This window comes from Rosa rugosa, chromosome 6, assembly GCF_958449725.1.
Source record: "Rosa rugosa chromosome 6, drRosRugo1.1, whole genome shotgun sequence".
NCBI classification, from domain to species: Eukaryota; Viridiplantae; Streptophyta; class Magnoliopsida; order Rosales; family Rosaceae; genus Rosa; species Rosa rugosa.
This window is the reverse complement of record NC_084825.1, coordinates 33,698,879-33,712,227: the sequence shown is the minus strand read 5'-3', so window position 1 is coordinate 33,712,227 and position 13,349 is coordinate 33,698,879. Positions and strand designations below refer to the sequence as shown.

The 13,349-nt window shown below is 38.0% G+C and overlaps 3 protein-coding genes across 4 annotated transcripts; all 3 read right to left on the bottom strand.

The window, feature by feature from the left end:
• Positions 1–6,547: 6,547 nt before the first annotated feature.
• On the bottom strand, positions 6,548–8,615 carry LOC133714030 (glyoxylate/hydroxypyruvate reductase HPR3-like). Its single transcript, XM_062140043.1, has 2 exons — positions 7,712–8,615; positions 6,548–7,257 (listed from the first exon to the last, which is right to left on the bottom strand). The coding sequence occupies exons 1-2, from the start codon at positions 8,156–8,158 to the stop codon at positions 6,733–6,735; spliced, it is 972 nt and encodes a 323-aa protein (XP_061996027.1). The 5' UTR covers positions 8,159–8,615; the 3' UTR covers positions 6,548–6,732.
• Positions 8,616–8,750: 135 nt separating this feature from the next.
• Positions 8,751–11,959, bottom strand: LOC133714027 (glyoxylate/hydroxypyruvate reductase HPR3-like). Of its 2 annotated transcripts, none has more exons than XM_062140039.1 (3): positions 11,819–11,959; positions 9,905–10,411; positions 8,751–9,398 (listed from the first exon to the last, which is right to left on the bottom strand). In XM_062140039.1, exons 1-3 carry the CDS (start codon positions 11,834–11,836, stop codon positions 8,874–8,876), a joined length of 1,050 nt encoding a protein of 349 aa, XP_061996023.1. In that variant the 5' UTR covers positions 11,837–11,959; the 3' UTR covers positions 8,751–8,873. The 2 variants fall into 2 exon arrangements, with proteins under 2 accessions (XP_061996023.1, XP_061996025.1); XM_062140041.1 differs by lacking the exon at positions 11,819–11,959 and adding an exon at positions 11,463–11,603.
• Positions 11,837–13,099, bottom strand: LOC133714029 (glyoxylate/hydroxypyruvate reductase HPR3-like). Its single transcript, XM_062140042.1, has 2 exons — positions 12,499–13,099; positions 11,837–12,361 (listed from the first exon to the last, which is right to left on the bottom strand). Exons 1-2 carry the CDS (start codon positions 12,952–12,954, stop codon positions 11,837–11,839), a joined length of 981 nt encoding a protein of 326 aa, XP_061996026.1. The 5' UTR covers positions 12,955–13,099.
• Positions 13,100–13,349: the final 250 nt, after the last annotated feature.

Below are 13,349 nucleotides of genomic sequence, written 5' to 3'. Positions count from 1 at the left end.
GCCATTGTAATTTTTTTTTGTAGTGTGAAGGACGGAGTCTTCTCCAAAATGAAGATCTGAAATCAGCGATGGAGTGCGCCGCTGATCCTTTTGTCGAGGTCAATTGCGTCGGCGTTGTGTGCCTGAAATCGAGGAGCTACGACTGCTCCTCCCAACCGCAAACCACCAGGCCTCGCTCCAAACCCGTCTACAAGACCCAACCTTTACACAAGAACAGCAACTACCCGAACCCAAATGAACCCACAAATGAGTCCAACGATCGAAATGTGAGTGACGCATCACGAAAAGATGTGGACTTGATGGGTTTGTGCAAGGAGGGTAAGGTCGAAGAGGCCTTGGAGTATATGGGTCATGGCGTTTCTGCTGATTATGGTGTTTTCTGGATGTTACTGGATATTTTCTGGCCATTACAGAGAAGCTACTGGAGTTTGAAGAAGGTAAGACCCAATTGGTGGTGGTGGTGGTGGCCGTAGATGATCTAATGGTTGCTGTGGTGGTGGATGAGGAGGGAGGAGTGATTGGGTGCCCCATATTTTTTGGATGTTACTGGAGTTTTGTGACGATTTGAAGGTTGGGAGAAAGATTGAACAGTACATGAAGGGGGAGATATCGAGTTGAATGTGAAATTGATCGAAATGTATGAGAGGTGTGTGTCACACCCCCAAACTTGAGACCAATATTGTACTGAAATATGGTACCCGAATTTAGGATGTGAGCCAAACTAAATAAAACTTCCTTTTTGAAAGAAAGTAAAAGACTATATATAGATATACCTGAATAGTACTTTTATTAGAAAACGAAATTGTTAATATATTTACGTAACCAAAGTTAAGCAAAATTCAAATCAGTACAGGTATTCACTTGAAATATATAGTAGTAGAAAAATATTCTTTTATCTAGTAGGTTCTTCCCTTTTTCCCCATGCATCTACTCGTTACCTGAAAACATGAAGGTGTAGCATCATGAGTAACACAGACCCAGTAAGTACATCTTACATTCTTATATTAACGTGTCTTATAAGAAATCAAAACTGAACAACCAAGTAAAAATGTACCGAGAACCATTTATATCTTCACACCAAATCTTAAGTATGTATTTGTATACACACAACAGACACATATATCAATATTTGTAAAACTCATAATAATATCACATAGTCACATCTCTTTTATCGAATCAACAAATACTGCAGCAATAATAGGTGCAAATAACCTCAAAACAATGCATGCTCGATTCTCTTTTCACTTAACACCATAACATATTAACAATATATCACAGATAGATATTTGATCAAAACAATATAAGTACACTTTTCATTTTAGTGAATTTTCGGATTAACTGGTATCAACTCATAAATTCACGTGTTAGGGTCCATAATACCAAAACACGGGAAAGCCAGATTGATTGGTAACAATTCATAAATCCACGTGCTAGGGTCCATAATACCAAAGCACGGGAAACCACATGCTAGGGTCCATAATACCAAAGCATGGGTAAGCCGCAGCATACCAGGGTCCAACGTACTATACCCAAGTATGTATACTCAAAGTAAGCAACCTTCCTAAGAGTATAATAGTGCACTATCTGAAGGGACTAGGGCCCAGGCTTAACGTCTCATAACACCAAAACACATTTACCAGTAATTCACTTAAGCACGGGGTTGTAGATAACACCCGGCTTCACAATTGTACTTCTCAGACATAATCAAATTCACAAAATACAATCTTTATAAATTATAGATCATAATATATGTATATGTACACACACATATAGAGACATACATATATTTAGGAATAACCTCATATGAAAACATATGTAGCATAATTATATAACACAAATAAGTAAATTCACTAGCAAACAACATAATTAAAAATAAGCTAATTAAAAATAAGCTTATACATAACCGAAATCAAGTAAAATATGTAATAATAAAGTACAAGCATATAAACAAGCTTACATAAGTAAATATAACTGAAATTGTGTGGACAAATTAATATATATACATAATTATATATATATATCTATAATTAAACTTGAAAGTAATTGTGCAATAAAGGTACTGCAAATTAAACTTGAAAGTAAATGTGCAATAAAATAAAAGTACTGTAAATTAGAAGTAGTAAAAGAATATTAGTTAGTAGTCAAAGAGTTAGTAGTCCTCTTTTCATAGTATTAGAAATCTTAGTCCGAAGTGTCCATTCGTCAATCAAAATAATAGTACCAAGTACTGTCAACTTTCTGTTTTTATAACTTGTTCAATTCATGTCCGAAATAGTCAAGTGAGGACACCAAGTCATAGGATTTTTCATAAGGAATTCAATGGAATAAGTCATGTAGTCCAGATCAGAGTGATATAGTTCAGAAATGGTAAAAGAACCATAACAGTGCTGAAACCGATATTTTTGAAACTGACCTTTGATGTTTAAGTCTTTACGTACTGTGTATTTTACCATTACTTCTCAAACTTTCCAGAATAAAAGTAGAGGTCCTAAGCTTCAAATTGATATAAAGTTTGTAGAAAATGGATAAGAAATGAGGGAGATATGAATTTTTGAAGTTGTGATGGCGGTATGAGATTTCCAGCTAGTTTAAAAGTTGAAAACTTTGATTAGCCATAACTTCTTCATTTCTTAACCTTTTTTAGTGATTCAAAAACCTAAACTGAAGGATTTTTCATGAAGAAACTGAAAATATAATTAGTTTTGACAAGATTAACTTTTATCAAACACGAAAATATATGACTGCAGCAAAACAGATTCTTTTCCATTTTATCATCGGTTATGCACTTTGATAAATCTTAAAGGCAAAAGAATATAGGAATGTAATCATGTACTTACTTAAGAAACTCAGAGATGGAGTGAATATTTTGATCTTGGATCCAAGCTTGGACTTCTTTGAGAAAAACAAAGGGAGTTTCTTGAAAGAAAAGGATGAAGGATTTGTGAGGTGAGTTTTCTCTACAACTAAGACTTCCAAATCAGTTTTGCACTTGATCTTAAGGCTTGAGGGAAAAATGATTCAGCTTCATGTTTATAAAGACTAGAAAGATGCATTAAAAATTAATCTTTAGCATCTTACTTGTAAGTCAAAAGTGAGTTGAAAGTCTACAAAGCATTTACAAGGAAATTTCCAAGAAATTTCCAAGGAATGTTATGGTTGTTAGAAAGAAAAATCAGATTAGTTCTTCTAGATGTATTGGCATTTGAATCATGTATACATATATACACATAGATACACATTTTCTCAAACTAATACGAAGATTGATATGTCATTTCGTAAGATTCAAAATATGTGTTAGCAATAACTAGTACTAAAATGACATGCATCACAAAAATAATATAGGTAATAGTATTGGGCTCAATAACAAATATCGAGTGTACACAAGAAATACGAACTAAGGTATTTTAGTAAGTTCCTAGAACTCTATTATAACTTGTAAGTATAGCATGTGGTATCATCGGTTTCTAATCGAGAAAATAAATGCTTAGAAGATACTTGGATTATTTCTAAGTTTAAGGTATCTTAGAGTGCTCTACAGTGATACTAAGTTTCGGGTTATTACTGTGTGGGAGTATGAGAGATGCACACAAGGTGTTTGATAGAATGCCTGAGAGAAATTTGAGTTTGTGGCATTCGATGATCAATGGGTATGCTTTGAATGGGTAAATCGGCGAGCCAAGTCAGTCTTTTCAGAGAGTGGTTGATCGAGGGGAGAGGAAGAAGACGAGAGGTGGAGAAGTGAACAAAAATTAATTAAAAAAATTAAAGGTAAATAGATCTTTTTTATTAAAAATATCTAATATGTTTTTACCAAAAAAAAAATTAAAATTAAAATGTCATTTATATGGGCAAATCAGTCTTTTTACCTTCATTTTGTACCTCACGTGCCTCACACGTGGTAAATTTAACGGAGCCGTGACGGAAAGTCCTCGTAGGTACTACGTTGACAACAAATTAGAAGTCCAGGTATCACTTTGATACGTTTGAAAATCCAGGTATAATTTTGATAGTCCCTTTACAAGATGAAGTTCTTGTATGTTTAATGCTCCTTTACAAGAACAAATTAGAGTGTTCAGACACTATCTATGCATTTTTCCCTTTACAAGATGAAGTTCTTGTATGTTTAATGCTCCTTGCGATCAATTTTGGAGTTTTGAAACTATTTTCTAAAAATGTTCCGCATAGATCATGAATTATTTTGGTCATTCAATTTGACAATAATGAGGTAACACTAAAATAACCTAGGCTCAAGAATTCTCTTATGATTCCACATCCCAAATATTTCTCGTACCATTCCATTATTTTTTTTTGGGTCTTTCTATTTGAACCCAGCAGCTAAAAAATTGTCCCTAATTTTCCAATTTTGCCCTCATTATAATACACCCAGCATACACAAACCCACAAGTGTAGCGGTTGCTATTGTTTACCAACGACAATCCGGAACAAAAGAAACAACTGAGATCAAGGTGGTTCCTATTGCCCTTAAACTGAAAATGGCTTCCACCGAGATAAAGAAGACATAGAATTTTGCTGCAAGCTCGTCATATTGTTCTGCTGCATTGTTGGCACAGAACTTTGCAAGTTCAGGGATTGCAATTATTACACGAAACTTGGAGATTTTGGGTTAGCCAAACTTGTAGACCACGGAAAGCTATCGAAAACAACAACTGTGGCCGGAACCATGGGCTACATGGCTATGGAATATGTTACAACGGGAAAGGCTAGCAAGGAATCAGATGTCTTTAGTTTTGGAGTTGTTGCTTTGGAAATAGCTTGTGGGAGAAAACCCATTGATTCGAGGTATGAAGACAAGCAAATCAATTTGGTGGAGTGGGTTTGGGAGCTCTATGGAGAAGGGAAAATTATCGAAGCAGCAGACCCAAAATTGTGCGGGGATTTTGATAAGAAGCAAATAGAGTGCTTAATGATGGTTGGGCTATGGTGTGCTCATCCAGATTACAACTATAGGCCTTTGATACAACAAGCAATCCAAGTGCTTAACTTCGAAGTTCCATTGCCCAATCTCCCACTGGCGATGCCAATGGCCTTTGCTCTTCCATTATCACTCTCGATGTCGTATAGTGGTGACACTACTGGAGGTCAAAGTGAGTCTTCAGGATATGGTTCTACCATCAACTCCACACAGCTAACCTCATCTTCTACCCCAAATTCTAATCCATTAGCAACTATTCAGTAAGCTATTTGATAATCTGTAACCCAACTTCTCCTTCAAACCAGGTGATATGTTAGTTTTGGAAATTTATAAGACTGTTATTAGGCGCTCCAGCATTGTCTTGAACATTTTCAGCTACTCAAGCTGATCTGACTTTGGCTGTTGTGTTGTGTTTGCTGGGTTTGTTTAAATCAGGGTAAAATTGGAAATATAGAATAATATTTAGAATGCTGGGTATATTTAGATATTTGCTGGGTACATTTAGAACAACCCTTTTTTTTTTTTTCTACAAGAACAAAGTTTTCATTAAATCCATGACCAAAACATCACATATAATAGATCTTTATAGACTTACGCTTTAATTAGTGAACAAGTAGCTAAAGAAAAATCAGTACGACTTACTAGTAGTCTAGTACAATGAAGCTTGTTTATGAAGCCTCTATTACTAAAACCTAAACCTAGTCTCAACACACCTAACCAAACTAAATGAATATTTAACCGTCAATGCACTCAATTATTGTACAATCAAATACTCTTTTATCAAAAGCAATAGAAATAAATGATAGCGGTAAACAAAGAGATATGCGAGTCACTCCAAAACACTAACCCCCTACCCCTATAAACCAAATAAACTCCCTTCAAAAAAAAAAAAAAAAATAAACCAAATAAACTAAGTGATGAGTGAGGGTGACAAAGTCACAAAACATCATCTATACTTGTTTGAGCAGCCCAAGCACAAAATCCAACCCAATATAGGTCAGATCTAAAGCCCAAGCACTAGGTTTAAGAGAACCCAATCCACGAACAGTCCTAGCCATGACACAGACAATTTTCAAATGGCCCAAGCTTGAACAGCACAACCTCCCACCAAAAAGCTTGCTCCGTCGACCACGTTGTCTCTCCACAGCAGCCGCGACGATCTCTTCCAGTAGCCTTTGTCACCATCCAACCTTGGTCTTCAATCTGACCATATTCTGAGCGACCAGGGTAGCACGACGACCCTACTGCTGCACACCTGAGATCCGACGAAGTGAAATTTTGACACCCTAGATCCCATTACCGCTGAGACTGCTTCCAAGATTAAAATGTCATATCGTTGGAAAGAAAAGATAGGAAAGATCCCCTCCGAAGCCGTACGTATGATTTATTGATTTTCATCGAATATAGCTTTCTATGGAATTTTATATCTATCTATGCGATTGAGTATGAAATTCTGTTTACTCGCACTACATTTAGTCCAAATGAAAGCATTGTTCGTACCAGTTTTTGCTGTGAGATAGAAATGAGAGCAGCAAAAGTTGCCCTATATAAGCTTTAGTTTTCATCTAGAGTACCTTTCAAGAGTTCTTTCTCCCTGAATGGTCACAAACCTCATTTGCTTACCAGAAGACTGACTCCCACACTCGCCAATTCTAAAACTTTAAATAGTGAAGTTAAACAGAAGAATGGCTATCAGCATCATCACTTCATTTGATTCAATGACAGAAATTTGAAAGGCAAGGAATGTATTCTTCAATTTAAATGGAATTACCACTCACTCAACAAGCAATCATATTTATTCATCCATATATGACTGGAGTGACCAAAGGTTTATTGGAGAAGAAAGCTTCCAAATTGGCGATCATTACTTCACCTCCTTTCTTGACAGACTCTACCGTATAAACAGCCTTATGTGGAGACAGAACAACGTTGTCCATTGCCACGAGCTCTTTTGGTATATGAGGCTCATTCTCAAACACATCCAAACCAGCACCTCTAATCTCTCCATTCACCAAACACTTGACCAATTCTTTCTCATCAATAATTGCCCCGCGCCCTATATTAACTACAACTCCATCTTTTCCCAATGCAGATAAGACTTCCTTGTTGATCATGTGGCGGGTCTGGTCTGTTAACCCACAACAGATTACGAGAGCGTCACTGTCTGCTGCAAGTTCACTGACATTGGAATAGAAGGTGTATGACAAAGACGGCCTTTCGCTTCTTGAGTTGTATGAGATCTTGCAGCCAAAGGCCTCGAGTCTTTTGGCAACCTCATAGCCAATGCTTCCCAATCCAACAATACCAACTCGCTTTCCACCTATCTGCAATTAAGATAGAAAGTTGTTGAATCATGAGAAATCACAAGTTAGAAGCTGAGTAATCCTGAGAACCACATTTTCAGATATGTACTTATGACAAAAATCATTATGATCGGGCTAATGCATGCCATCAGAGAATATGTAAGTTTCCCACATTGCAGAAATAATTTTTGGTGTATTTTCTACAAGCATGGCATAGTTTTCCAAATTCTATGCATGAACCAATGAGATGATGTCCCTGGAACAGGGGCAGAGCCACGACTAACTGAGACATAAGGTACTAAAAAATAAATGTATGACAACATTATCTATCAATTGAAATCGAACTCCATGATTTGTACTTAACAGTCAAATAAACTTTTAAAATCATCACATCAATGTAAATAAAAATCGTATAGAAAAGTACTCATTGAATTGCATCAAAGAAAAGATGTTAATACGAAAAGAAATCACAGACCTTGGAACCAAGAGGATAATCTCCTTTGCTACTCCAAAGCCCTTTTCTCACATACCAATCAGCTGCTGAGATCTTCCGAAACACATCGATGAACAACCCAACAGCGATATCAGCAACATCTTCCGCGTACGCATTCCCTGCGTTGGTCACCGCAATCCCACGCCGCCGGCACTCGGCTTTGTCCACTTGGTCGGCGCCGGTGCTGGCGGACACCACGATCTTCAGGGTCGGTAGCAGCCGGAGGACGTCGGCGTTGATCGGAGTCTCGGCGCGGCAGAGGAGGGCATGGACTGATTGGGCGTGGGTGGTGAGGAACTGGTCCAGAGGGAGTGGCGACTCCCATGCTCGGAGGATGTTGAACTTCTGGGTGAAGTCGGATTCGAAAGATATGAAGGCTGGTGGTGGTTGGATGATCAGGACATCTGGGAGGTTTGGCAATAGGGCCATTGGGGTTGCTTACAGTGGTTCTGAACTGGGTTGAGGATCCAGGCATATAGTAGAGGGTAATCAAAATCAATTTTTGCTTTCTCTTCCCAAATTATGGAAAGAACAGAGAATCAAACACACAATAAGTCACAAATCTTGTTCTCGTGAAACAGTAAAGGATTTTTACCGAGCCTATTCCATTTACCCCGAAGGCAAAGTTAAAAGTGTTCGATAAAATTAAATAAAGTAGTTTATTTCAAAAGTTACAATGTTAAGTCGCTACTTATAGAAGTCGATAAAAAATAGTATTCATAAGCCAAAAGCTGCAGCTATTTTCGAATGAAACTAATTTTTGTGACAAAATTTCTCGCTTTCGAAATCAAAAGAGGTCAGAAACAGAAATTTGAGAAATAGCAGGCAGGGAGAAGCCTAATTTTGCATGAAGGTCAAATCCTTATAACACGAGTATACTATTACTCCCACTTGCCATAACATCAAACCTATCCAATAAGAATTTGAATATGGTCATATCAATTTTATGTTCTTCCTCCTAGAAACATATTTGCTACTACTGAATACTGCTTACAGCAAATTTCCAACTGAAAACCACATCGAACATTATACACTAGACTTCATTTGAAATCGGATTCATTGAGTCCGTACAGAACAGAGTTCAGTGACAAAAAGCTTTAAGAAACAAAAGATGGACTAAATAATCCAGCTAATAGGATCAAATTTATTCATCCATGACAGGAGTAACCAGAGGTTTATTCAAGAAGAAAGCTTCCACATTGGCGATTAGTACTTCTTTCACACTCAGCAAAGATTCCGGAGTAAAAATAGCCGTATGTGGGGATAGAACAACATTGTCCAATGTAAAGAGCTCTTCAGGAACTTGAGGCTCATTCTCAAACACATCAAAACCAGCACCTCTTATTTCCCCACTCACCAAACACTTCACCAGTTCTTTCTCATCAATTATTGCCCCGCGGCCTACATTAACAATCACACCCTCTCTTCCCAGTGAAGCCAAGACTTCCTTGTTAATCATATGGTGGGTTTGTTCTGTTAACGCACAACAGATGATGAGGGCATCACTATTGGCTGCAAGTTCAGATATGATAGAATAGAAGGGGTATGACGAAGTTGGCTTTTCCCTCCTTGAATTGTATGAGATGATGCAGCCAAAGGCCTCAAGTCGTTTAGCAACTTCTGAGCCAATGCTTCCTAATCCAACAATCCCAACTCGCTTCCCACCTAACTGAAATTAACCAGTTGACAATATTGCATAAGATCAGAAAGTTGAGCAACCATTTGAACTTGCAGGTTGAACAAGATTGAGCACTACTGAGGAATCACATTTTCAGACCGTGGTCGTATTAGTTTACAACATAACGTGAAAAATTCTGTGTATGTGTCTATTGCACTAATCAGACTTTGAGTAATGCTTGAGGGATCAGATTAACAAGGGATCTTGGTTATGTATCCGTATACCATGTTAATTTTAAAAGTATGACAAGTTTTAAATAACACAATGTTAGCTTCTGTTATAGGTAGGTCATCTTCTCACCATCTTATTGCCTCCAAACCAAAATCATGGTAATCACCTTTACTAATAAACTCGGTACCTTTACAAATAACTAGATAATGTTTCCTAAAAAACAACATGGCATATATGCAGAATTAGCAAGGCGTGCAAATCCATAGCAAAGAAAAACAATATTATGAAACAATCAACAGTCCACTCAGAATGGAGGTAGAGGTAACCTTGGAACCAAGAGGGTAATCTCCTTTGCTACTCCAAAGCCCTTGTCTTACATACCGGTCTGCTGCTGAAAGTTTTCTAAGCACATCAATGTACAACCCAACAGCAATATCAGCAACATCTTCCGAGTATACACTTCCCGCATTGGTCACAGAAATCCCACGCCGCCGGCACTCTGCCATGTCAATGTGATTCAAACCAACGCTGATTGTTATGATGAGTTTCAGTGCCGGTAGCTGCTGAAGGATGTCTGTGTTAATCATAAGAAAACCGCGAATGAGTAGGGCTTGGATTGAGCGTGCATGGGTGATCAGGAACTGGTCTAGAGGGAGTGGCGACTCCCATGCTTTCAGGACACGGAACTTTTCGCAGATTTCAGATGGGAGACGTGTGAAGGATGATGGTGGATGAATGAGTAGGAGATGTGGGAGTTCCTCGGATGGTACATCATCCTCATTGGCATCACGGAATTGCAATCTGGCCATTTTAGCTTCCTGCCTGGTTGGAATCTGCGAAGATAGAAAGGAGACGATGAATCAGTGGAAGATATATGATTAATTGTCAAATTCAAATTAAGAATAGTCTGATCTTTTAATTTATTTATTTGGTTTTTTTTTATTCAATTATTGAAGCATAAAGAATCAAACATAGTGGAGCACGTCAAGAAAAGCCCTTTTAAAGTATTTTTGTGCTGGGGTTGGGTGTTGAACCCTTGCTGGCCACAATAAATTGATAAAAATTATACGAAGTTGACATGTTAGGTGTATTGCCAAATATCTAATATCTTACGTCATGATCGGAGAAGCAGGGAGATATGGTAAAAACATCAAACACTAGCAATGTGTTAAAAAACTAGTATCTGCATTTACTACCCAAAAATTTCACAAAGGTATTGAACAGCTCACACAGAGCTATTGAAGCCTTGAAGGTTCCCGCCAGCAAAACGAAAAAGGCAATTAAAGCTTGACAATGACCGTTCCCTAATCTAAACCTAAGTTATTAATCATAGATACACCAATTGCTGCATCTTCACAAACAGTGGGATGAGGGTATGAAACAAATGGCTTCTTCTTCATTAAGTTGTACAACAATTTGCAGAAAGCTCCACTTTTTTTGCAACTTTTACAGCAATGCTTTCCAAACCAGCAGTCCCTACATAGTACTTACTTACCTCCCTACTCAATTTAGCAAATTATCAACATTGAACAAAAACAAAAGAGCATTTCTATAACATTAACATGATGTATACTCTGCATTCTAGACATCAAATCACAATCCCCATCCATTAGCTATAATTCTTACCCCAAATAATAAAAAATCAAATTTCAACAATTCATTTTGCCTAATCGGAATTAGAATTATTGTGTGAAATTAATCTTCATATTCTAATAAAAAAAGAGAAACAAATACAGTAAACCTTTTACACCGATTAATTCCTCTATTGTCCTTCTGGTCTCAAAGAATGACAATAAACATAGAGGGAAGCTACACAGTGGCATAGAAACAAGCATCCATTATATCATACGCAACATTAAAGCTGACTGATACATCAATACATACAAGGTACATATGTTTTCGGATGAGACTAAGGCATACTGATTCCGTAAGAGATGGAACCCTCTTGAAAACCAGAGCTAAAGTTCAACAATCAACATCATTGGCAATCTCTTTATACTGACCACAACTTCTGCATAATACCAGTAACTATAAAACTGCCGTTCTTCAGCACTGTCTTCCCTCATTGCCTTATTAATTGTATCAATTTTGTACCCTGCATTGATTCAAAAGAAAGTGCTGCAAACTTTCTAAAAGAAAAATTACAACAAATGTCGCAGAAACTCTAATTTGAAACTACACAGATTGCAAGCAAACCAAAATGGCGTGCAATATGCTTACAAAAGTATGAAGATACTAACCTGCAAACAGAACTCCATTCAATCAATCACAGCCGGAGAAAGCAACGGTTTGTTTGAGAAGAATGCTTCCAAATTCCCTGTTACTAATTCACCCAAACCCACGAAAGCTTCATGTGTAAGAACAGCTTGATGCGGTGACAGTACAACATTATCCAATGCAAAGAGCTCTTTAGGAACATCAGGCTCATTCTCAAACACATCCAGGCCAGCACCCCTTATCTCTCCTCGCACCAAACACTGCACCATTTCTTTCTCATCGATAATGGCTCCGCGCCCTACATTAACAACCACCCCCTCTCTTCCCAACGCAGACAAAACTTCCTTGTTGATCATGTGGTGGGTTTGCTCTGTCAATGCACAACAGATGATGAGAGCATCACTGTCTGCTGCCAGCTCACACACATTGGAATAGAATCGGTATGACAAATACGGCCTTTCGCTCCTCGAATTGTACGACACACTACAGCCAAATGCCTCCAATCTTTTTGCAACTTCGAACCCAATGTTGCCCAATCCAACAATACCGACCTTCTTTCCTCCAATCTGAAATTTTCAATCATCATAAAGCTTATAAATATCTCATTACGTCATTCAACCGAAGTTTCATGCTTAACCCAAATAAGTAAATATTTAATTTAGAAATGTGACTATATATATGAGTAGCTAGAATTGCTGCTAACCTTAGAACCAAGAGGATAGTCTCCTCTGGTAGCCCAGAGCCCATCCCTAACATACCGATTCGAAGCCGAAATCTTTCTCATGACATCAATGAACAGCCCCACAGCCGAGTCAGCAGCGTCCTCAGCAAAGGCTTTACCGGCGTTGGCGACGGCAACGCCGCAGCGTCGACACTCGGCCAAGTCAACGTGGTCAATGCCGGCGCTGGTGGTGGCTATGAGTTTGAGGGAGGGGAGCAAGTGGAGGATTTGGGCGGTAATGGGCGGCCCATTGACGGAGGAGATAAGGGCCTGGACGGAGCGGGCGTGGGTGGTCAAGAACTGGTCTTGAGGGAGAGGAGAGTCCCAGGATTTCAGTAAGTTGAATTTTTGGGAGAGTTTGGGTTCCATGAGACCAATGAATCCTGATTGGCGAAGTATCAAAACTGTAGGGAGCTCACCTTGATTATCATCCGCCATTGGATTGCCCTTCTTACACTGTTCATAGTACGCTTTTGTAAGAGGAAAAATTTGTCAACTACTTTTAAAACCATTGTTTAGGCCTCATTATTTAGCCTGTGGGATTAAGTGAACCGATGTGTTGGCGTGAGTCATGCCATATAATTATGATTGTGAATATTGTGTATTATTATGATTATTCTATTGTAATTAGTTTCCTAATAAGTCTTGATGTATCTTGTATATATATTTCGTTCTTGGAGAAGGTAAATAACATATCAGAAAATCTCAAATCTCTTGTTCCTTTGTTCTTCTTGACTTGGTATCAGAGCCAAGATTCATTCGGACTCGGTTTGTTCTTTCCGCTGCGAATATAGGGTTCTTTTGATTCAGTCCTTTTTGATTTGGTTGAATTG